Below are 24,929 nucleotides of genomic sequence, written 5' to 3' on the forward strand. Positions count from 1 at the left end.
ACATGAGATAAACTATATTTTTTTTCATCCGTAGTAAATTTTCTTTGAAAATAGTGCCCCACCACTGTATTTTATGAGATATGATGATTTTCTCATTAACCTTAGCGGACATTCAAGTTCGAAATTGAAAATAATGTCCAGCGTTACAAAGATAGTAGATTAAATTTACAAGAAAGAAAATCCAGAAAAGATCCGGTGGTTCTCAAAATTTAAGCAAAAAACAATTTTTTGACATTTTCAAAGTAAAATACCTCGGTTTTTTTGGACTTATCTGAAAAACGGTAAAGACAAAATATAAGAAACATATTTTATCGAGATCTACAAGCCCTGAAAATATTTGCACTTATTTAAGACTCGCCCTGTATAGGACGTCAGAAAATGAGAAACTTATGCTAATTATGGTACGCAAACAACAGACAGTACCTTTATGTTGGATAAATCGGCCATCAAGTCGTCCAACTCCCTGGTAGCTGAGGACGCCGCTGGTGCGTGTGTAGCAGTGACGTGCGACGATATCAGTTCGGTTTCACCAGGGAAACCCGTTTCGGTTTTGGTCTCCTTCACCGTTATCACCACTTTTTTAGGGCCGGTGTAAATCACATCTCTAAAAATCGAAAAGAAAAAAAACGTTGGCAGGTTACCACTGCCCGTGACACCGATATCGCAGAGATATTCTTGTTATTTTATTGGAAGATAAAATCGTTTGGTTGACATCTGTGTTAAAATAATAATGGAGACCTAGATCGTGTCGTATTTTGGTGTATTTGGGGATTTCTCGAAAAAGAAAACAGTCAAAAGTGTTACGAATGTTTTACACTGAGATGCAAAAAAAACGAACCAGAGAAAATTTTGCTCAAACTTTAAAGTGTTATATTTTTGTTATTTTTAGCCCTATTTTCATGATTTCTTTACCAAGCTGTATGTAATTACATCAACTTTCATTACTAAACTCAGTTTTTTGTAAACTTAACTTTAAAACACCCTGTGCAATAATTTCGTGGGTTAATTTTCCTAAAATATATTTTTGCGGTCAGGATCATGTCTCCTGAGCATTGTGTTTATTGGAACATGTCAATACATGCCTTGGTTATTTTTTAAGAGAGCGAAATGAACTTGCCAACAACAATTTGCAATTTTTTCAATTATCATTTCTTTTTGAAGTTATTTTTCAATATGACAAGGCGGCTTTGGTGATTATTGTGAACTATATACTACCACAGATTATACAGATTAAAAACGTTGTTTTTTCTTTATTGTTTTTCGTGGTTCCAATTTTCGGAATCGGGCACTAGTTAGGTTACTAGTTTACGCACATAACACGCCCACTTATGGCCTCTAATATTGTGAACAGCGCCTGACCGGCACAGTTATTAGAGAGATATCGCAAAACCCAATAGCGTCATGCAGTATTTATGCGTACCTTATCATGGTTACGATATGCGCGAGTCAATTTTTAACGCAACACCCGCTAATAACGTTACCGCCTGACGTAATTTGCGGATCAATTACACCAAGCGCTATTTCTAAATAACGTTTAAAAATTGCTTAAATGGACATGTGTGGGTATTAGACAACCGGGACCGGCCGGCGAGATCTTTTATTTTAGGTTATGTTTGAATTATTACTTTAGTTTTATTAGGTAATTTGATATTTAGGTAGCTGGGATTAGTTTTGATTAAATAAATATGGCCCAAAATATGGATTCCACCTCTTCCAATACTAAAGAACCTATAAAGAGTCTTAGGTTTACAGCAGATGACGACTTAGCCCTTCAAAGAGAATTTGTTGCTTGTTGCCCTAAACCGACTGGCAGACGTTGAACAATAAAGCACTGGAAATAAGCACTTTAGCCCTTTAGTTTTAAAATACCTAGTAAACAAAACAATTTCAAAGTTTTAAATTCAAAGTTAGGTTAAGTTTAAATAGCGGACGCGACGCGAACAGAATTCTTTCCGATCCGATAACTATAAATGAAGAGAGTTAATACCACCTCACGTAAAGGAAATAACACCTGGCCTTATTAACGTCCATGCACGCTATTTGGTTTAGCGATATCTCTCTATTACGCTGTTTATTGTTATTTTGCGCGAGTTTATTTTTGCGCACAAGAAATTTTACTCGTTTGCACATCGCCATAAAAAACAATTTTCGTACCACGAATTAGGGACAAGATTTTTATCTATATACTTATAGCACTGCCATTCTTTAAAAGATCAGCCTGGGGGCGGACTTTTGTTTACTTCATCAGCTGTACATACTTAGATATTGGGTTAGATTCCGTTTCATATTTTGTCGGTTGATTTTTGGTTTTAACTCTTTGATTTTTGGTATTATTTATTATTGTAGTGCAAAAAACTAATTATTTTGGTGTTTAAGTGACATAAACTACTATTAGATATAGGGTCACTCTCGGTTTCGCATAAAAAAATAGAAAAATTACACGTTGTGTAAGTGATTTAACCTAAATGTGCCCATACATTTTTTACTTATTGTGATTTTTGTGTGTGTTTTTTAAGACTAACAATTCATCAATAAAGCTTAAGTGGAGTGTGTTTTTGATGCTATGCCTCATCTTTGTTGTGTTCCTGGTGGAAAGGGTAGTTATACTAGGCAGCCTAAAGTGTCCGGAAGAGCAAGAAAAGTGGGTACGAGTTATAAATCAAGAGAATTCTATTGAAAATATCTTTAATAAATTTAAAAATAATATTCTCCCATGATGGTATTAATGAAAACTGGACAATTATGTTTATTTTATTCATATTGTGGAATATCCACTCCAAGTGTTGTTGGTTCAGCTTCGATAGATTCAAACACGTAAGTTGGTATTATGATCTAGGGAAAAATAAAGAATATGTGTATTAAAGATCATGAAAAAGATTATTATTTTGATTTCAAATTTTAAAAAAGATTTTTGTAAAGACAAGACTGATACAGTTTAAAAGAAGAATGTGTTTTTGTTTGATAATATACCTATAATGTATGTCAAGTTGTCAAGCATAACATATATTTTTGTTCAGTAATTTTTAATGAATAGTGTTGATTATTTATAATACCAAATTAATATCAAATATTTAAGTGATGGCTGAATACAATATGAATAAAATAACAATAAAATTGGTATATTTGCATAATACAAAATTAAGTTTTAAGAATAAAGGTGTTACTAAAAATACTAAGAAATTCATATTTCTTTGTTTTAATTGGTCGAATGTTATTTACATTTTATGTAAGAATTATACCGTATCATCGAAAAAAATCGGCGTCTAGTTGGCTTGGAAATGAACATCGATGACATTCCCTAAATAACTGTACACATAAAATAATTAACTAGAATTTTACAATCTTGGAAAATTTGATATTCTTGAACCTTGTTTCTAAATATTCTAAATTTTTTGATTTTCTTGGGATTTAGGTTCGGGAAAAACGCTGATTAAGTTTTCATTTGGTTTTTCATTATTTTTATTTGGTTTAAAAAAAACGTTTCGGCCTTCATCAAAACATTATGGCCTTCATCAGTGTTGTGTCATATGAAAAAAATAGTGTCGAATATAATCCAAAAAATTACATATAAAATATTTACACCGCGCACATAATGTTTACTGCGTACTGCGTACTGCGTACTCCATAGTCAATGTAGATAATTTTAGCGTTAAGAATAATAATATTAAAAAATATGTGGTTATCTTTTGATAAGTTTATATTAGTTTATTAATTGCCGTAAATATTATGAGGTGTGAATTATATTGTATATGTAATTTTTTGGATTATATTCGACACTATTTTTTTCATATTACACAACACTGATGAAGGCTATAGTTAGCCGAAACGTTTTTTTAAACCAAATAAAAATATTGAAAACCCAAATGAAAACTTAAATCAGCGTTCCCGAACCTAAAAATCCCAAGAAAATCAAAAATTTTATATTAATTTTACATATAAAATGCCAGCGATCTTCATTTCATAGCCATCGCTGACGCCTTTTTTTAGATAATATTGTATTATTTGTAAATATGATTTTTCGAACATTGATACTTGCAAAATATACATATAAATTTTGTGAATGCAAATAATAATACATCACTATTAGTAGATATTGAATGTTTTTTGTTAAATTAGATCGATTTTCAAACCCCAAAATTTAAAATATATTTACATTTTACCCATTATCTTAAGTACCTATACATTATTTGTACATTGTAAAACATTTGCTGCATTTGTATGGTTCATAGTTTATTTGCCAAAGTATTTATTACTATAAATAGGTATATATGTTGTAGTTATTAACTGTATATTATGTATATTTCATGTAAACTATATCATTTTTAAAATACAAACCAAAAATCTGAGGAATAATTATGTTTTCCATGTTTTCTACAACATATTTATTAATCCGTTATATCTAACTAGCGTGACGTCATAAATCTCGTCCGTAGGCTGATCTTTTAATAGAAGGACTGCTTATAGTATACCTAATCTGTGATACTACTATGAACTGCCCATCATGTTCGACGTTTGGGAAATGCTTGGCAGGAGGGTTAGAGGTCGCGAAGCGGTACCAGGGGTGCAACTTTGTTCATGTTTCAAAGCGATAGCAAAGTAATTTGTAGCTTGATGCACTATGTTCAGTAGCAACATCGATTTGTAGCGATATTCTGATTTCTCGCTTTGTGGCGAGGCGACAGTCTAGACACGTGTGCAAGAGTGTGATAGTGATACCATATTTCGCAGCATTTGAGCGACACTAGTTTTGCAATGAACATAGTATCGATCTGGTTTCGACATCGCTTCTAAACGATCGGTTGCTAACTTGAACAAAGTCGCACCCCAGCTTCATTAAATAAACTTCGTTTGTTCCTTAAAGAAGAATGGGAAAACATAACTCAATATCATATACATATGCAGCCTCAATTACAGTATGAACGGACATATACAGGCAGTTATAGTATCCAAGGGAGGCAATACAAAATATTAGGATATATTTTACAATTTTTTTTTTCTGTTTGTGTAGTTGAGTATTACAGATGTTTTCTTTAATATCGTTGGTTCTGTTAACGTTATTAATGTTTATTAAAACCAGGACTATATCTTTAGTCTTTAACAATTTAACATTGGAAATGTTTATGTTCGTATATGGGGGCCAAATTTCGAATTTTCTTTTTCAATTACATCAAAAAGTAATGATAATTGAAAAAATTGCAAATTGGTCATGATCAGCTCATTCGTTACTCAAAGAAAATGCTCAGGAGTCATGGTTCTGACCGTAAATATATATTTTAGAAAAATTTATGCACGCAATTATTGCGCAGGGTGTTTTAAATTTAAGGTAAAAAAAACAATCCTTCGATTAACCCTGTATAATACACTGAATACTGAAGTTTATAAAACAGTTAGTTTACGAATTAAAGCTGATAATAATAATTATATACAGCTTGCTAAAAAAATCATGAAAATAGGGCTAAAAATAACAAAAATATAACACATAAAATTTGGACTAAAACATACCGATTACTGAAGTAAATATCTCTCTAATGAGAGTGTTATCATCCATACTGTAAAAGTAATAACTATATTACGGGATTAATGGGTTACTTACTTAGTAATTTACTACTCAATTTGGATAATCATGATTTTCTTTAGTAATAAATGGTTATAATTTTTGTAGTGGTAACTATAGGATTATTTTTCAGCTACAATGATAATTTTAAAATATGTATAAATGTTAATAATTGTTTTTAAATAATTTAACCTAAATAATTATTGTGTGGTAGAGATATAGTAACAGTTAAATTTTATTCTATTATAGAGGTCAATTTTTAAATTACCATTATATTACTACCATGCACCAGTTTGCATTTAATATTAATGAACACTTACTCTTCCAAATAAAGGTACTCCGAATAACGCATGTTATTTCTAGAAAACAAACACTAAAAATCACTTAAATCCCATATACAGCTAGAAATATATAACTGAATTCAGTCACTATATTTCCTTACTTAAATAAATTAATACATTATATTAACTTATTCTGTCGATAGTGTACTACATACTAACTACTAGATCTTAAATAAATATCGAGAATGTAAATAAAAATATATTTATGCAAATATATACAAAACAAATAATGTAAGGTCAGCTGTTCCATATAAGTGAATGAATAATTTTATGATGTGAGCTGACATAATAGGATATCCTAAAAATATGCTGTAATCCCTGTGTAATAAAAAAAACTATCGGTTGTACAGAGGAAACTTAAAAAGTAGTTAGTAAATATTTTTGCTTAAGAATTTTTGCATAGTCGACTGGCTGTCTAATAAATAGGTTGTGGTTAAAACTTCAAACTGATACATTTCTGATATACAGGGCCGTCCCAGAAATAAGTGCAAGTATTTGGGCGGTAGATCTCGATAAAAGAAACATATTTTCTCTTTATTGTTTTTCAAATAAGTCAAAAATAACGGAGTTAATTTCCAAAAAAATCATTTTTTGCTAAAATTTTGAGAACCGCTGGATCTTTTCTAGATTTTCTTACCTATGTAATAATAATATATCTAATACCTATGTTGCCATATTACCAAGAAATTGTTTTTTAACTAAAAACTAAAAAAATCCAAAAAATTTCGAATTTTTATTTTTTTTTTTTCACGAAAAAAAAACTCATAGGCGTGTTTCTGGGGTTGAACTATACTACCAGTTAAAATACTTGCACTTATTTCTGGGACACCCTGTATATGTTTTTTAAAACCGTGGTAAAATCATCCTGTGAGAGTTAAATCTATGAAATACATAGATGTACTTTTTACTGGTTTGGTTTGGTTTGATACACAATAATAATAACAATAATTACAATAAAAATTATGACAAAGTAATATTAAAAGCAATCTAAATATAATTTAACAGAATTACATACTATATACGAACTTTTCCATTAAAATTTGGCATCGTTGCTAATTTGTGGGGTCATTGCCAATTTTTCTAAACAGGTGTTTTTTCCACTTTCAATGTAAAGTGCCTTTATTATCGAATTAAAAAAATACTAATATGAATATGGTGGCAATTATGACGGCAATTTTTATGCAAAAAGATTGTTTGTACAAGATATTTATGACATATCCTGTAAATATTGTCGCAGAATGCCAACATCGACGAGACATATTACTACACTACAATAAAAAAACGACTTATTTGTGTGTGAAAAGAAACAAGCCACATATATTAATTTACAAATTGGTACTGCTTTCTGTTTTTTACTTATTAGTAGTAATAATATACCATATATTTGTATGGTATATTATTACTACGTATTGAGAATTTGCTTTAGGTATTCAATATTTTTATGTATATTTTCTTAAGTATTCTCATTATTTTCTTATTTCTAAAAAAGTAAATTTGAGAAAATAAAATTTCAAGAACAAGAATTTAATGAAAATGAACATCTCCCAATAAACAACCATTTGTTTATTTATTGAGCCTGTCTTTGAATTTTATTAAATTGTATATATTATCCATTTGCTTTGATCCTAGCACAGAGTTATATGTAGATTCTCAAACATTGGATGTAATGAATTTTGAGATAAAGGCATATTTTCACTGTAACTTTTTTTAATTTTCTTATACTTTTTGTATTTGAAATTTGAGTACTAAGGACTTCCTAGCATTTTTTAGCTATTTGACATTATTATTCTAGATTTTAATCAATAATTATAAAATTGCAAAAGGTTTTAAATTTGCATGTTTAAAGTAAAATTTGTATAACTAATATTTAAAACTGTTTTACCGGAAATGACTACAACTTTTGAAAATGACACTCTAAATAGAATGAAATTTCACATGTCAACTTTTGACATTTTGGTTAAGTAAAAAAATACCGAGAGTATCATTTAAAAATAAAAAGTTTTAGTTATTTCCGGTGAAACAGGAAGTGACCGAAAACAATTGAATACGTCAATCAATCCTGTCATATACTAATATACCAAATCTCGTTTTTTTATCTGACAAAATAAAACAGTTCGGGGCAACGGCCCAGCTACATCGAAACACCGGTTCCCATTAGAACACCGAAGTTAAGCGACGTAAGGCGATACTAGTGGATGGACGGGTGACCGGTTCGAAACTCTGTATCGTGCTGTTGTCCAAAAAAAGGCAAAAGTGTAAAATCTATTGACACAGACTGCTCATTCACGCTGGTTCGAGGCCGGATGAGATCGGATATCTCGTGAGTAAGAGTCGATTTAGACACTTGCCAAGTCGGTAGGCCATTGACCATGATATGGCCGAGGACCGCGGTTCGGATTCCGCGTAAGCAAAGTAGGCCCCGTCCAGATTAGCCCTGGCAGCAAAAAAGAGACGTTAACTGAAATCTTAAAACTGAAAGTTATAGAGGTGAGTCACTTTTGAGACGCACCCGGTATATATTTTTAAAATATGCTTAAAAAACAGAGATTTTATAAAGAAACGACTTTTGGTGACTGACTTTTAGGATTACCGCAACTTTTGCCAATCAATAATACACATAATTGAAAGAAAACTTCGCAACTATATGACTTACCCGTGATCCAGTTCTTCTAGCAAGTCATCCACAGATGGCCTGTTTAGACTATTCTGTGCGCTGGATGGTCTGGAGTAACTTGCTGGACTCCTACCGCCAGATCCGCTGTAAGCTCCATTGTAACCGCCTGGCGATACAGCGGTACCATTTAAACCGTTTTCTGAAAAATTAGGATTTTTTTAATGTAAGTTTTAAATTTTTAAAAAGCTCAACGTAAAAATATTACAAGGCGTTAAAAGGTACTTAAAACCGACATCTGGATGATGTCCAGAATTGAATTTATCGCCCCGATTAGTGGATATTTATGATGTTAATTTGGTATGGACAAACAAAATATTTATAAATCAATATGAAAATGGACAATTAGGCCAGTCAATCTGGAGGTTGAGGTGGAAAAAATTAGTAACCAACCGATCTCAACGGGAATGAGTGGATAATGATCTCTTATTTAACCCCTCAAAAGTCCCATTCGGTCCCAGTGGGGGAAGTTTGAAAAAAATCGCCGCCATCCTGGATTTGTTCGTTTTTTTTTCAAATATCTCCGTTTGCATAACTTTTTTCGAAAAAACTAAAGATATATTTTTTGTAGAGAATTCAATTCAGAATATTTTACCTTCAATAATTTTTTTTTTCTAAAATAAATAGTAATAGAGATAGAGCAATTTTTTACTATACGTTTTATACATTTTCCAGTTTTTTAAACCAATCAGCTATAATTTTTGCGTTAACAGCATAGTGTTAATATAGATAAACCAAGTATAAATTTAAGCATTAAAACAATTAAAAATAACGTTTGAATATTATTTATTAAATAAAATTATTGTTAAAAAAATTATTATTAAATTAAAGTTGTTAAATAAAATCTGTTATGGGGTCATCCTGAGCGTCATTTTCGTCCTCAACTAAAATACAAACGTTTGTGCAACTGATTCCGTAGCACTGACCACACTTTGAAGAACATTTAATAGCCAGTTTTCTACAAGAGCAATTTTTAGTCCTGAGTATATGGAGTTTTGCAGAGTCCTCAGTTGGAGGCAAATTAGCTAAATTAAAGGAGTATTAAGGGCTTGTCTTGATGCAATCCTATTGTACAGAGTGTATCTCAGATGATTAATATGTTTAATATACCTTGGGCAGTGATATAGCTTTAAAAGATCATTTAATCCTGACTGAAGCCAGTCATCTTTGTTAGCATTTTTTCCTAAAAATACGTCGAGATATTGATAAAGATCGTCATCTTTTTTCAGTATCGACAGGCAAATTTTGTTTTCTTGTTCTAGCCACTGCCCAAGCTATATCAAATATATTAACCATCTGAGATACACTCTATACAATATAGGATTACATCGAGACAAGCCCTTAAGACTACCTTTAATTTAGCTAATTTCCCTCCAACTGGGAACTCTGCAAAACTCCATTTATTCAGGACATACTATCGGGTAACTCTAAAGATATATCTATTATAGGAAATGTTATAAATTGTATTTTTTAGATTCAAGAATGGATTTTAAAGAGACTCAATGCTCTAAAAATTGCTCTTGTAGAAACTGGGTCTTAAATGTTCTTCAAAGTGTGGTCAGTGCTACGGAATCAGTTGCACAAACGTTCGTATTTTAGTTGAGGACGAAAATGACGCTCAGGATGACCCCATAACAGATTTTATTTAACAACTTTAATTTAGTAATAATTTTCTTAACAATAATTTTATTTAATAAATAATATTCAAACGTTATTTTTAATTGTTTTAATGCTTAAATTTATACTTGGTTTATCTATATTAACACTATACTGTTAACGCAAAAATTATAGCTGATTGGTTTAAAAAACTGGAAAATGTATAAAACGTATAGTAAAAAATTGCTCTATCTCTATTACTATTTATTTTAGAAAAAAAATGATTGAAGATAAAATATTCTAAATTGAATTCTCTACAAAAAATATATCTTTAGTATTTTCGAAAAAAGTTATGCAAACGGAGATATTTGAAAAAAACGAAAAAATCCAAGATGGCGGCGTTTTTTTTCAAACTTCCCCCACTGGGACCGAATGGGACTTTTGAGGGGTTAAATAGGAGATCATTATCTACACATTCCCATGGAGATCGGTTGTTGTATTTTTTTTAAATGGAACACCCTGTATATTATTTTTTTTTTGATTAAGGTTTATTACACTTAAACCTTACCGTTTTTGAAATATTTTCAATTTTATGAAATTGCAGTAAAAATTTTAAGGCTTCATTTCTACAAGGGTATTAAAGTTTTTAATACTGAATATTTACTGAAGTTTATTTATTGATCAGTGATTATGTTGCAATAATAAAAATAATACTACCTCATACAGAGTGTCTGAAAATTTAGTTTAAATAATTTCTAGCTTTAAACGGCAATAACTTGTTTAATTTAAATGGAACACCCTGTATTTTTTATGAGAATCAGATGCACAATTTAATTGTCTATCAAATTGTATTATACTATTTTTACCTATCGTTTCAAGTTTTCGTAGAAAATGTATTTTCTTATAATTTAGACCTCATTTATCAATACACCCATGGAATATTGACATTTTAGATTGTTTTTAAAGCAACAAATGTACAAATATACAGGTGGTAAAAATAATAATATTACTAGCCCATTTTTATACAAAAAGAAAACTATTTAAATCTTAATAAAGAGTATAACACCATTATTTCCGCCCAAATATTAATTAATTACATACATAATTGTGTTAGTTAATAAATTATTCTAAATAGATGTGGATTTGAATCAGAAATCAATATAATAATAAGTTATGAAAATGAATTAACAACATGAAGGAAACTAATAAATTCATGTTTCTTCGTAAAAAGGTATCGGCCTACTGAAAAGACATTCTCATTCTACCATACCTATTTTTAGAGAATGAAATAATTTGCTACAGTGTGGGAGATAAAATATAGATTTTATCCGCCCCAAAGTCTACACACTAATTTCGTTGTTTAACAAGTATTAAGTTTAAGTTAATTTTGACCATTTTTATGTTTTATGATTTTATTTTCTTATTTACTTTTCTTTCTTAAAAATAAGCGGGACTTTTAACAATTATTAATGTTTGTATTTAGAAATTTTTAAAGACACCATTTGTTCATATCATTTGATGATCATAATGTACAGGATGGCTCAAAGTGGACGATTTTAAAGGGAAATACCTTTTTCTATAGGAGATAGACGAAACATAGGAGATAGTAACACTAGTTACAGTGATTTTAACAAATCACTGTAACTTTTTTGCTATGGAAAATTTTCTATTTTTATGAAAACATTTCCAAAGCACTTTTTTACGTAGAATTTAATGGTTTAAGTATTTTTTTTATTTGGGACACCCTATATATTTTTAATTAGCTGAAAAGAACTTAAAATTACCTTTCCAAAAATATAGCACACTTGATATTTTGTTATAGTCCCCTTCGAAATACAGAATTTATAAAAGTTTGACACTTTTAACTAGTAGGCTTTGGACCCCTTATTGATGATCTGCCCCTAATAGAACTCGAAAACATATTTTTCCAACAAGACGAGGCACCGCCTCAGAATGCTGAAGTTATCAGCAAATTTTTGCATTTAATTTCGAGAATAGTTGAATAGCTAACCAAGATCCCAGTCGTTGGCCATCGAGGCCGCCTGACTTAGTGCTTATGGGTCTAATCCTATGGATATTTTTGCGGAAGAATAAAGGTTCTTATTTTTAAATTGCCCGTATAATCTAGACAAGAATTTACAAGTACTTAGCGGTTATACGAGGGTTTCTTTTACCCCCACTGAGCTATACTCTGTTTTTTTTCTCAGGTAAGATTTCGACAGACGATGACAGAAGAAAAGCAGATGACGTCCCATACCAATCTATTTATTTTACTAAAAAAAGTTTCTAATAATTTTTAAGTTATCTATGGATGGGTTTAAATATAAATCCGTCATGCGTCGTGTCTTGTTTTTAACCAGTTTTATTGGTTTATTTAAAAATGACAGATCGTATTTCAATTTTATTGGTTTGACGGAACGATGAACGACAAACGGACGCCGATGCGTATGAACTCGCCTTTAGATTTTTGTCATTTTGACGTTTGTCAAAGTCTTGCCAAATTATAGGTTATAATTTTGTGTCAACTTTTGTTAAATACCCTGCGTTTTGGAAGATGATGCATTTTGATTTGTATTATTACGCGTGTTTTGTGTCTTTTGAAGTCAAGTGGAGGAAAAATCGAGTGAAAATTAACTGTAGACCCAGAGCACAGTTTATGGTTAATACTCGCCAGGCAGAAAGTCTTATACACCAATGAAGTTGCCATCGATAAAGTTTGTATACCATTTCGTCGTAGATAAGTGCATCTCGTATATGGTAGAAGGATCAAACTAAACACATACTAAAAACTGGAGTGGCTGTAAAATATCGACATCACACGATAGGTAAATAATGGATTTTAGTACTGCAGAAAAATAATGTCAAAAGGTAGGTACTGGTTTAAAAAAAATTAAGATTAAAGTTAATTAATCAACCTTTAAGGTATAAAATTTGGTAGGTGTTATTAATAAAATAGTTTGTTTTATTTACCTATGTTTTTTTATTTATTCCTGTGGAATATTACAAATTTGTATTTGTACATAAGTTATATTGATAAATATAATCATAAATGCGGGTAGTTTCATAAAGCTTGAAAGTAAATAATAGTTCTTTTTTATATTTTTTTGGTATGTAGTGTCTTGTTCTTGTTTGTTTTGTATTAACACATACCGTTTTTATTAAATAAAATAACTCGATTACATTTTTTCAGTTTTATACAGTTTTTTTCACAATATTTTGAAGTAATCACTTGTCATCTTGTCAATCAAATTTTAAATATTTCCTGCTATGCGTTCCAGTTGTACCAACTTATTTCTTTGTAAAATAAAATAAACTACTTTGAAATTAAAATGACAGACACATCTATCACTGTCAAGGATCTTCTCGTTGGACAGACTATAGAATTATTTTGCATTACAGCCGGTGCTGTTCAAAGCCTACTTATTGAAAGTGGGCGAGTTTTTAAAAACTCTATATCTCGAAGAGGAATCGAGCAAAATATCAAGTATGTTACATTTTTTGGAAAGGTAATTTTAAATTCTTTTCAATGAATTAAAAATATACAGGGTGTCCCATATAAAAAATCAAATTTTCTGTTGATAATTCCTGAATTATTAATTTTAAAAAAATTATACTTAAACCATTAAATTCTACGTAAAAAGGTGGTTTGGAAATGTTTTCATAAAATTACAAAATTTTCCATTGCAAAAAAGTTACAGCGATTTGTTACAAATGCACATTTTTGAAAAACACCCCGTAACTCCGAAACGGTAATAAATATCGATATGCGGTTTTCACCATCATGTTTTTGATAAAAATTGAGCTCCGGACTCCGATATTAGTTTTCGTCTATCTCCTATAGAAAAGGGTGTTTCTCTTTAAAAACGACCAATTTGACCCACCCTGTACAATCTAATAATAACGCAATTATATTTTCCATAAGAAAATAATATTAGTGCATTAAATACAAATTAAACACTCACCTGGCATATTTGCGTATCGGCTATTGCTCAAATTTTCCAGTAAACTATCCAGTTCCGAGAGATTGTTGCCGTAGTGCGGTTTATCGGCGGCACCACCTCCCGACGACCCGTAACCTCCGCCGCTGACAGTACCACCGCCGCTGCCGTAAGTTCGCGCGCCGGACGCCGGCTGGGTTTTGCCGTAAGTACCCTAAAACCAAAGAAGATATCCTTGTAAAAGCCACGAAAAGCTTAATGTAAAGTACAATAAAGAATAATCATAGGCGTACTCTTCATTTACTGCCAGATTTCCTATGAATAAATCTATGAAAAAATTGTATAATATATAGTTCATTTGTTTTATAAGTTTGTACTTGTACTAGCGTGTACCCGCGACTTCGTTCGCGTCGAATTAATCATTTGTAATGGTGATGATAAAGCAAAGCAAGAATTTCCATTAACATACAAACTGGATAAAATTTTCTCACATTTATGTCAGCATGAGAAAAAACAATATGGCGATATTATTATATAACTTGGTAATATTTGAGGGGTAGTTTCATCTCGTTGGAATTTGACTTTCGAAAAATCCGTTTGCCAAAAATAAGCTTTTTACGTCAAACAGTTTAAGCAGAATCGTGGTTAAGAAATTACCCAACTTTTTGGTTGTGAACACCCTGTATGATTTTTTTTTTCACCCCCTTAGAATTCGAGTTTCGAAAAATCCCTTCTTATCGAACTTCTACACCCTAAAGTCAATCCGTTTTCCAAAAATCAGCTTTTTACGTCAAGCGCTTTAAGCAGGATCGTGATTAATCAATGACCAGATTTTTCGAAACACCCTGTATACATTTTTAAAAATCTTAAAATATGTAAAAAAACAAAATAAAATATACGTATTTAAGCGTTTTTTCGGAAACTTGACCGTTTTTAAAATAAATAATATTGTAATATTTGAGGGGTGGTTTCACCCCCTTGGAACTGGAATTTCGAAAAATCCCTTCCTATCGAACCTCTACACCCTAGAATCAACCTGTATGCCAAAATTGAGCTTCTTACGTTGAGTGGTGTGAGCAGGATCGTGATTAATCAGTGAGTCAGTCACTTAAGGATTTTATATTTTAGTATAGATGAACTACTTATCGACTGAGTAGTAAATATTATTTTGAATTTTAAAACTAAGTCTAAAAAAATATCTAAAGTTAAATACCTCCGCCACTGACGTGTGGTAAGTTCTGTTAGGTATGAAATCACTACTTCCTTAAATGGAATCACGCGAAGCAGTACATTTAACATACAGTTCAAAAATATATTATGCAAATCTTTTATTAGGCATACCATTGCCAAAATTTTATTTTACTTCTTTAAAATCACGTAATTTCTTTTCAGCATTTCACAATATATGATCACAAGAAATAATTAAGTGAAAGATAGCTGATTAATTTTTTTTTAGTATTCATTATCAAAACCTGAAATTGACTTTGCTAAACTAAAAATGCTAGCAAATGTAGTACCTATATTATTGTAATTTATTAACATTTCATTAAAAGTTACTCATCGCAATATAGGGTGGGGCAGATTTATCTAAGTTCAACCTAAAGAAAATCTTGCTTCTTCATTATTTTTTTAACCGAAAATCGTGTATGTACATACAAGTTTCTGGAAATGTTTCAGGCATTATTCTTCAGCTTCTTGACATCAATCAATAATATTTAATTAATAATTAATAATAATTAATAATTTGAATCTTTATCGTAAGTTTAGTACTAAGATTAGGTTATTAGGAGCAGATATTTGGTTTCTTAAATCATGCAAAGCCAATTCAGTTTATCCTAGTTTTATTAAAGTTGATATTCCAAAAAGTAACGTTAGTGATAAGGTAGAGAAAATTGCAAAACCAAAAAGGCTTGATTTAGAAATCAAATTTCTGTATAGTAAACGAAGTATGCTTGAAATTGAAGCCTATGGACTTTACAAAAAACGTATGTAGAGTATGAATGTCGGTGTCTCTTTCAGAGAAATATGTTTGTGGTTATCAATTCAAAATTTGTTAAGAAAATGTCCATTTTGAATAATAAGTTTAAAAAATTAAAAAGCTCTAAAAACAAACATGTTTTCCAAAGAGGCATAAACATAGTAGAGAATCTTTCTTCGCAGACTTTAGGCTACTTGAGGGAATTACTGAACGCAAATGGTCTCGTCAACAAAACTGTGATTGAATATATTGAGCTTACATCGTTATGTATGAAACAAAATTGTTTTCAATTTAATAACAACTTTTTTGAACAGCGGGAAGGTACAGCAATGGGTAATCCATTGTCTCCATTTTTGGCTAATTTATTCATGAGCAGGTTTGAAGTGGAGGCTAAGAATCAGTTTGAGTATTTTCCAAGAGTATGGTTTAGGTATGTGGATGATATTTTTGCTGTTTTTGACACACATTCAGACACCATAGATAATTTTATTTCTAAGTTAAATAATCGTTTTCCTTCCATTAAATTTACGCATGAAATTGAGAACAACGACAGATTACCATTTCTAGATGTATTAGTTATTAGAAATACTAATAATTGCCTGGAATTTGATATCTATAGGAAAAATACGACCACACGCAGATATATTCCTAATGAATCACATCATAGTGTTGAACATAAAATGGCTAGTTTAAATTTCTTAGTTCATAGATTACTTAGTTTCCCACTTTCCAACGAAAGATATGAAATAGAAAAAGATTACATTAGGAATGTAGCGGAGTGTAATGGATATTCTCCTTCACTAGTTGATAAATTAATTAGAAAACGTAGGTATAGGTTAATGATTTCTGAAAATTCGACTTTTCAAGTGGAGAAAGATACGTCTAAACATTTTTCAATACCGTTTGATAGAGAGTTATCCCGTGGTCTAAAAGGAATTTTTAAGAATGTCAATTATAAACTTGTGTATAGTGCTAATAATAAATTACAACAATTATTAGGTAATCCAAAGGATAAAACACCTCCACTGGAAAGGTCGGGTATTTATGAAATTTTTTGTAAAGATTGTAATCAGAAATATGTTGGGCAAACTAGAAGATCGATATTAACTAGATTTAAAGAACATTTAGCTCAGATAAGATATGGTAGACCGGATAAACCTTGCGTTGCCGAACATATTGTTGATAAAGAACATTGTATAGATCTTGATAATTTAAAATTAATTAAACAAGTCTCAAATTACAGGCAATTAGATGCATATGAAAGCATCAGAATTAATAAATGTAAAGATAGTATGAACAGAGTCAACGGTCCAATTCCTTCAAGTTCTTTGTTCCTACTACTCTAGTGGCGGAAATTAACTGTTACGCTCAGCTGGCTCTGACTCGGTTGGCTAGATTTTGCCACGCCCACTCGGTACCTACTGGGCGAGTATATAAACGCTCAACTTGTAGACTGTACTTTAGTTTATAATCATCTGCTGATGATGCTAACATGGTTAGCGAAACGCGCGTCCAGTGTAAAAGTAAAAGTGTTTTGGTGTATTGTGGTGATTTAGTGTTTTTATTTTGCTGTGTATCACCAAAGGTTCCAACCCTCAACTGTAATGCTTAAAGAGAGACTAAATAAAATAAACTGACTTGGTTTTACAAGAGATCTCACAACTTTTTATAGTGGAAGAATTGTGTTGCTAGACTTGGCATTTTTTTTGTTTTTGATGGGATTTATTACAGTTTATTAAAAGTTATTCGTCGCAATATAGGGTGGTGCTGATTTGTCCAAATTCTACCTAAAGAAATCCTGCTTCTTCATTATGTTTTTTTAACGGAAAATCCTGTGTTTATGTAATTTAAATTGAACATCACCGACTTTTAAAGAATGAAGAAATGCTACGTTTCTGTGATAATAGGTATCTTATAGTTAGGGTTTCCATACAAGTTTCTGAAAATTCAGGACATATCCTTAAGTTAAGTTATTCTTCAGCTTCATGACATCAATCAGTGAAATAATAAAAAGTGTTTCAAAAATCTTTACATAAACCTATAGATCACACGCCATTTAAATTTGTACAGAAAACTACATTACAGAACACAACCGAGCACATAAAATTTAAATAATTATCATTATCCTTGTACGATTCATCCGGTATCACAAAAATAGCATCAGTTGAGTCACTTAAGTCGTGCTAAACTCAATGGCAAGAAATTTTTGATAAAACTTCAACTCGTGTTTACACGAAAATACGTGCTACAAAACTCCGGTTTGTTAGTTTCGCTATTTCTATGTTTTAGGTTAAGGACAATTTGAAAAATTTGTTTTTAGACTAATAAGAAAATTATGCGTATCGTTTGTTTGCTATACAGACTGTCACATGTCAGATATCAAGTAGTCGACTATTATAATAAAGAGTACCTACATTTAAGACCAAACCAAATTTATAAATACATGGTACCATAGACTTAAAATAAAATATAGACTACACTATTTACATCTCAACGTGGACAAACAACCTTTTTTGTACACATGTTTACTTCTGGGTACAGTCGACCGAGCCTTCCTCATCCAGCCTATGTTGTCACGTCTTTAATATTATCAATATTTTTTTTCTTGTTATACACATATATTGAGATATTAATACTACAGTTTAATAAAGTAGGTTTTAATATTCCATAGATGTATTAAATAGTCCTTATACTACTAAATTATAAGTCGGATACTGTTTAATAAGGATAAGTTCTTTACAATATGACAACACCGATTAGAGGCGAGGGAGCCTATTCATTCATTTATTACCTTGTAGTACGTGTCGCACGTGTGCGGTAAAGCTTTGTTGCCGCTATCTCCCCGGCTGTATTAACGCATTCTCTTAGCTTGTAGTCCTTAAGTGTTTATTTTATTGACTTTTTCTGTTCAGGAACTATAAAATATGGTTCGCCAGTGCCAAATTTGCAAGAAATTTGACTTAAATAATCCATTTAAGTCTTGAAACGACTTTGGACCGGTAGGCAACTCTCAATTTACCCATTGGCAGTCAGTGGCGTTGTTGTAGAAAGGCGCTTATTTAGATAATATTTTAGTAAAATGTAAAATCTGATTTTTTTCTTTTACATTACATTATTTACTTACTTACATTGTAACAAAATCATAATTATAACCCTGTTAATAATTAATAATATTTTTATTAAAAATATATTCCGGTTTATTCTAAAATTATCTTCAGAATCTAAAATAACATACAAGAATTTTAAAATGATATTACATTATGAAAGAATATTTTTTAATATACCGGGTCGTCTCAAAAGCCCTATATTTTTTTTATTTTTTTCAGATAAAAAAACAGATTTGTATGTTAGTAGGTATATGACATAAATTAGAATTTATTGACGTATTCAATTGTTTTTGGTCTCTTCCTGTTTCACCGAAATGATTACATCTTTTGATTTTTAAAGGCACCCTCGGTATATTGCTGCTTTATTCGATAAAAAATGACACTCTGAATAGAATGACATATCATATGTCAACTTTTGACATTGTCGCTTAAAAACATATCCTATTTTAAATTTCAATCCAGTTTTTTTCAATCCACTAAGTTTTAATCAAGGAGCCTTGAAAAATAGTTTTGATCGTCTAATAGGTTTCGTGTCTTGTCTAGGCCGGTTAAAAGATGTACAAATCGTATTTTTAATCATACATATGTCAATTTTTTCAAATGGAACAATGGTGACTCATTAGCATATTTGGAAAAACATTTTTTATGAATATATTGATACCACACACTTGGTATTTCGAGTCAAATTGTCGTTATGAACCGCGTGTTACAATTACAATTAAACCATATGCGAAAATGTCAAAAGTTGACATATGATATGTCATTTTATTCAGAGTGTCATTTTCTATCGAATAAAGTAGAAATATACCGAGGGTGCCGTTTAAAAATTAAAAGTTATAGTCATTTCCGGTGAAACAGGAAGAAAACCAAAAACAATTGAATGCGTCAATCAATCCTAATTTATTTCATATACTAACATACTAAATCTTGTTTTTTTATTTGAAAATATAAAAAAATTATGGGGATGAGCCACTTTTGAGACGCACCCGGTATAATAAAGACAGTACCGAATTAAATAAATGTAGTTTTTATTTTATCCCCTTCCTATCACCTTCCTTGCTTTAATGGAACAGATTTATGTTTTCTCTAATTTACATAATAAGACATCACTTAACCAGAAAAAAAATTACAACAATCATATTTTTTTTTCTCTCCCTGTCGCCGATTCTATTATATCTGTGGAATAGATCCTGTTTTGATTAATATTAGGGTTTGTAAATGTTTGACTAAAATTAATAATTTATTATTAATTAATTTCGATTATAAAATTTCTTCTATAACGTGTATTTAATTATTTTTATCCTTTTTGGACTCTAAATTGTTTTTTCTAAACTTTTATTTAAAAAAACTGTCCTAAATCTTAATAAAATATAAAAAAGTTTAAATACGATATATTTTTAATTTAATTATAGCTTCATTAAAATAAAAAAAATACCCGGCTATGATACGGAGAGTTCAGGTGTACTTGAGAAACGAAAGACAGTGTTGTGTTTCTCGGCAGAGTCGTCAGGGAACGACCGTTACGACAGAGACAACCTATCTATCGCTAGTGTCGCACTCGTTATAACCTAAAACAATAACACAACAATAACAAGACAGTCTCTGACCGCATGTTCCAGCTATTTATGAATGAGATGCTCAGTCTATATTTTATTTTAAGTCTATGCATGGTACCTTATGATGTTGTGAACGGAAATAGTACGTAGCAATCAACAATGATTGATATAGTTGCAATTCTGATTTTGCTCGTTTGGCTGGCAATTAATTTAAGAAATTCTATATAATATTCTATCTAGATATTTAGATATTCTACCGTATGATCGAAAAAAAACGGCGTCCAGTTGGCTTGGAAATGACGATCGATGGCATTTCCCATATAATCTATACTAATATATAAAATCCTTAAGTGACTGACATACTGATTAATCACGATCCTGCTCAAACCACTCAACGTAAGAAGCTCAATTTTGGTTGATTCTAGGGTGTAGAGGTTCGATAAGAAGGGATTTTTCGAAATTCCAGTTCCAAGAGGGTAAAACCACCCCTCAAGTATTACAATATTTTTTATTTAAAAAACGCTTAAACACGTATATTTCATTTTGTTTTTTACATATTTTAAAATTTTTTAAAAATGTATACAGGGTGTTTCGAAAAATCTGGTCATTGATAATTCACGATCCTGCTTAAAACGTTTGACGTAAAAAGCTAATTTTTGGAAAACAGATTGACTTTAGGGTGTAGAGGTTCGAAATGGAGGATTTTTCGAAACTCGAATTCTAAGGGGGTGAAACTATCCCTCAAATATTAAAATATTTTTGATTTAAAAACCGGTGAGTTTTTCGGAAAAACTCTTAAACACGTTTATTTTATTTTGTTGTTTTACATATTGTTGCCGACCGGTGTGGACTCGACCTAACCTAACTATATGGCCCGCCCTCGGAAAAAAAAGAATAGACACCGTAATGATTCATTCGAAGATTCGGGAAGAATCGAGTTCCACTGGAATGGAGTAGTACATACGAGAACAATCGAAACCTTCTCTATGCACCTAACGATCTATGGACTATTCTAGAAATCTTTAGCTGTAGGTATAAGAACCGGCGGCTGTAGCCTAAAGAGGGCAGTTATAAATAGACAAGTACAGTTGATGCGCTAAAATTCAAAATAAATTCTTAGTTATAAATCGTTTGTAAATAGTTCTTTAAGTCTTTTATCGTTATTGTTTTTGTTAATTACTGTTAAATAAATAGTGTTTAAATAAATTGTTACTTTCTATCCACACGGAACCGACGAAAAACGTAACAATATTTTAAGATTTTTTATAAATTTATACAGGGTGTTTCATAAATGACCATTGAGTAATCACGATTCTGCTTAAATTGCTTGACGTTTAAAGCTGATTTTTGGCAAACGGATTGACTGTGGGGTATAGAGGTTCGATAAGGAGAGGTTTCTCGAATCTCAAATTCCAAGAGGGTGAAAACGCCCCTCAAATATTACAATATTTGTTATTTAAAAAACGGTTAGTCTTTCGGGAAAACGCATGGACAAGCATAATTTGTTTTTTTTACATATTTTGAATTTTTTTAAAAAATCATACAGGGTGTTCCAAAAAATTGGGTATTTTATACCACGATTCTGCTTACAAATGATTAATTCGACGCGAACGAAGTCGCTGGTACACGCTAGTTTTACATATAAAATGACAGCGATCTTCATTTCATAGCCATCGTTGACGCCGTTTTTATTCGATCGTACGGTATATATTCTAATCTATAGGGTGTCCCAGAAGTAAGTGCAAGTATTTTAAGGGGTGGTACTGGTGGTAGATCTCGATAAAAGAAACATATTTTCTGTTTATCGTTTTTCAAATAAGTCCAAAATAACGGAGTTATTTTACTTTGAAATTTTTCTTAAAAAAGTGATTTTTTGCTAAAAAAATTTTTGAGAACCACTGGATCTTTTCTGGACTTTCTTTCTTGTAAATTTAATCCAATACCTATGTTGCCATATTATCAAGAAATTATGTTTTTTAACTAAACACTAAAAAAATTTCTCCTTCGGGATATTTGAATTCCGTTATTTCAATCATTCTTGATCGTTCCCTATACAAGTACATACATTTCAATTTTCGTTGAAAGTTCTATGAACGCTAACTTATATCATAGTGACTATTTTAACAAAGCTTAACTAAACGAAATTCCTTTTCAATTTCTCATTTTATTGTACAACTCGCTCAATAAATGTTTAGAGCAAAAACCAAATAAATCAACAATGTATCATCGGCCACCGTGCATTTCTGCTTACTACTCGGCTGGTCTGTATATTTTTTTAAGTGTTTTAGTAGTACATACAAATCATACATTAGATTCGGCCAATCATCAATGAGAAATTCAGAGACTGTAAAAAGTCATCTGGGCGTTATGTGTATATAAAAAAAACTATAAAAATTGTGACGTGTGTAACAAGAATTGTTAATTTTTGAACTATTTTTCTTGGAATTTGACTGATGTTCTATATGAAAACCATGAATAATCCTTTTGTATACGTTTCATAGGTGTGATTTTCGTTGGGGAGATATTTTTATAAAAATATTTTCACAAAAATATTTTAAAGTGTGGTTTTATAAATAAATAAATGCCTTTATTGTCAAAACAATTTTCAATTTGTAGACAAAGGTAAACTAACAAACAAAGTAGAAAAAAAACAAGGTACACAAACAAACAAACAAAAGATAATACAAAACATTATATAAATAATATTGTCAGTCTTATTGTTACAATAAACATTTATAAATGTTTACAATGTCAAAGAACAAAAAAATTGAAATAATATTCAAAAATATTTAGCCAGTTTATAGCAAAATATTAATGACCTCTAAATAAATTAATTTCGATGTCATTAGTAAATATAGCAATAGCAAACATTAGACCAGTGTTTTCAAGATCAAATTCGATTTCCAATTCAAATATAATTCATTTACGGCGTAGAAAGCCTTGTCTAGTAAATAAGAGTTCAATGCTTTGCGAAATGAAAAAAATGATGTTATGGATTTGATTTCAAATGGCAGGTGATTGTGCATTTTTTTCGAGTTGTATAATATTGAACTTTAACTAACTCTGAGCGTGGGGTAGGTAGATAAAGATCTTGCTCCGCGTTCCTGAGTGGATAAGTGTGAGATGGCCTTTCTTGAGAAGCTGATACATGTTTACGTATTAGGCAAACGGATTCAAATATAAATAAGGAAGGAAGAGTCAATATTCCTAATTCTTTAAAAAAGTCCCGGCAATGAGTTCTGCTGTTTAGTCCTAGAATATCGAACAGCTCTCTTCTGGAGCTTGAAAATGCGGTCAAATTGAGTCGCACAACACGTACCCCAGAATGGAAGGGCATACCTGAGGTGCGACTCAAAAAGTGCATAATAAACAGCTCTAGCCACTGACAAGTTAAGCTCCTTAGAAACAGACCTTAATGCAAAACAGGCAGAACTCAATTTTTTCGACAAAGCTTCGATATGTATGTCCCATTTCAGAGAATTGTCCACAACAAGCCCTAAGAATTTTACAGATTTTACGACGTCAATGGTGGTGTTGTTAAGTACAAAAGGCTGCAACGAGTTTTTATACGACAAAGCTTTAGTTTTAGAAATGTTGAGACTAAGGAGGTTCGAATCGCACCAAGATTTAATGGTGATTAAGTCATTTGATATAATCCTATGAAGTGCCGTGATGTCCTTGTTGCTCCAAGTGAAGCTAGAGTCGTCCGCAAAAAGACATATTTTGCCACTGATGTTTATGTTAGCAATGTCGTTAATAAAAAGAAGAAACAAAATAGGGCCTAGTACTGAGCCTTGTGGTACTCCACATTCTATTGGCTTGCTAGAAGACAACGTGGTATCCACCCTCACAAGTTGACTTCTGTTGCTCAGATACGACTTAAACCATTCGAGAGATGATCCCCTGAACCCATAGTGCTGTAGTTTATTAATTAGGATCTTATGATTTACACAATCGAACGCCTTAGAAAAATCACAGAAAATTGTTGCTGTAGAATGATGGTTGTTTAGGCTGGAGTAAACTTTATTAAGGAGGAAAACATAGCGTCATTTGTGGACTTGTTGCTTAGAAATCCAAATTGATATTCAGTAAGTATTTTGTACTTAAACAGAAAAGATACCAGCCTTCTTTTAACCAACCTTTCTATGATCTTAGATAGCGTTGGAAGGAGTGCAATTGGGCGATAGT

At 31.1% G+C, this 24,929-nt stretch overlaps 1 protein-coding gene across 6 annotated transcripts in view; it reads right to left on the reverse strand.

The window, feature by feature from the left end:
- LOC115885587 (leupaxin) overlaps window positions 1-24,929 on the reverse strand; it is a 73,042-nt gene that overhangs the window by 12,142 nt on the left and 35,971 nt on the right. For 4 of the 6 annotated variants that reach the window (XM_030904543.1, XM_030904541.1, XM_030904544.1 and 1 more), the window contains exons 3-6: window positions 14,125-14,314; window positions 8,549-8,708; window positions 5,875-5,913; window positions 424-604 (exon numbers count right to left, since the gene is read on the reverse strand). In XM_030904543.1, the coding sequence (XP_030760403.1) occupies window positions 424-604; window positions 5,875-5,913; window positions 8,549-8,708; window positions 14,125-14,314 (570 nt within the window). The remainder of the gene's footprint in view (window positions 1-423; window positions 605-5,874; window positions 5,914-8,548; window positions 8,709-14,124; window positions 14,315-24,929) is intronic. The other 2 variants (XM_030904542.1, XM_030904546.1) reach the window with 1 other exon arrangement.

This window comes from Sitophilus oryzae, unplaced genomic scaffold (assembly GCF_002938485.1).
Source record: "Sitophilus oryzae breed Bouriz unplaced genomic scaffold, Soryzae_2.0 scaffold_402_pilon_pilon, whole genome shotgun sequence".
NCBI classification, from domain to species: Eukaryota; Metazoa; Arthropoda; class Insecta; order Coleoptera; family Curculionidae; genus Sitophilus; species Sitophilus oryzae.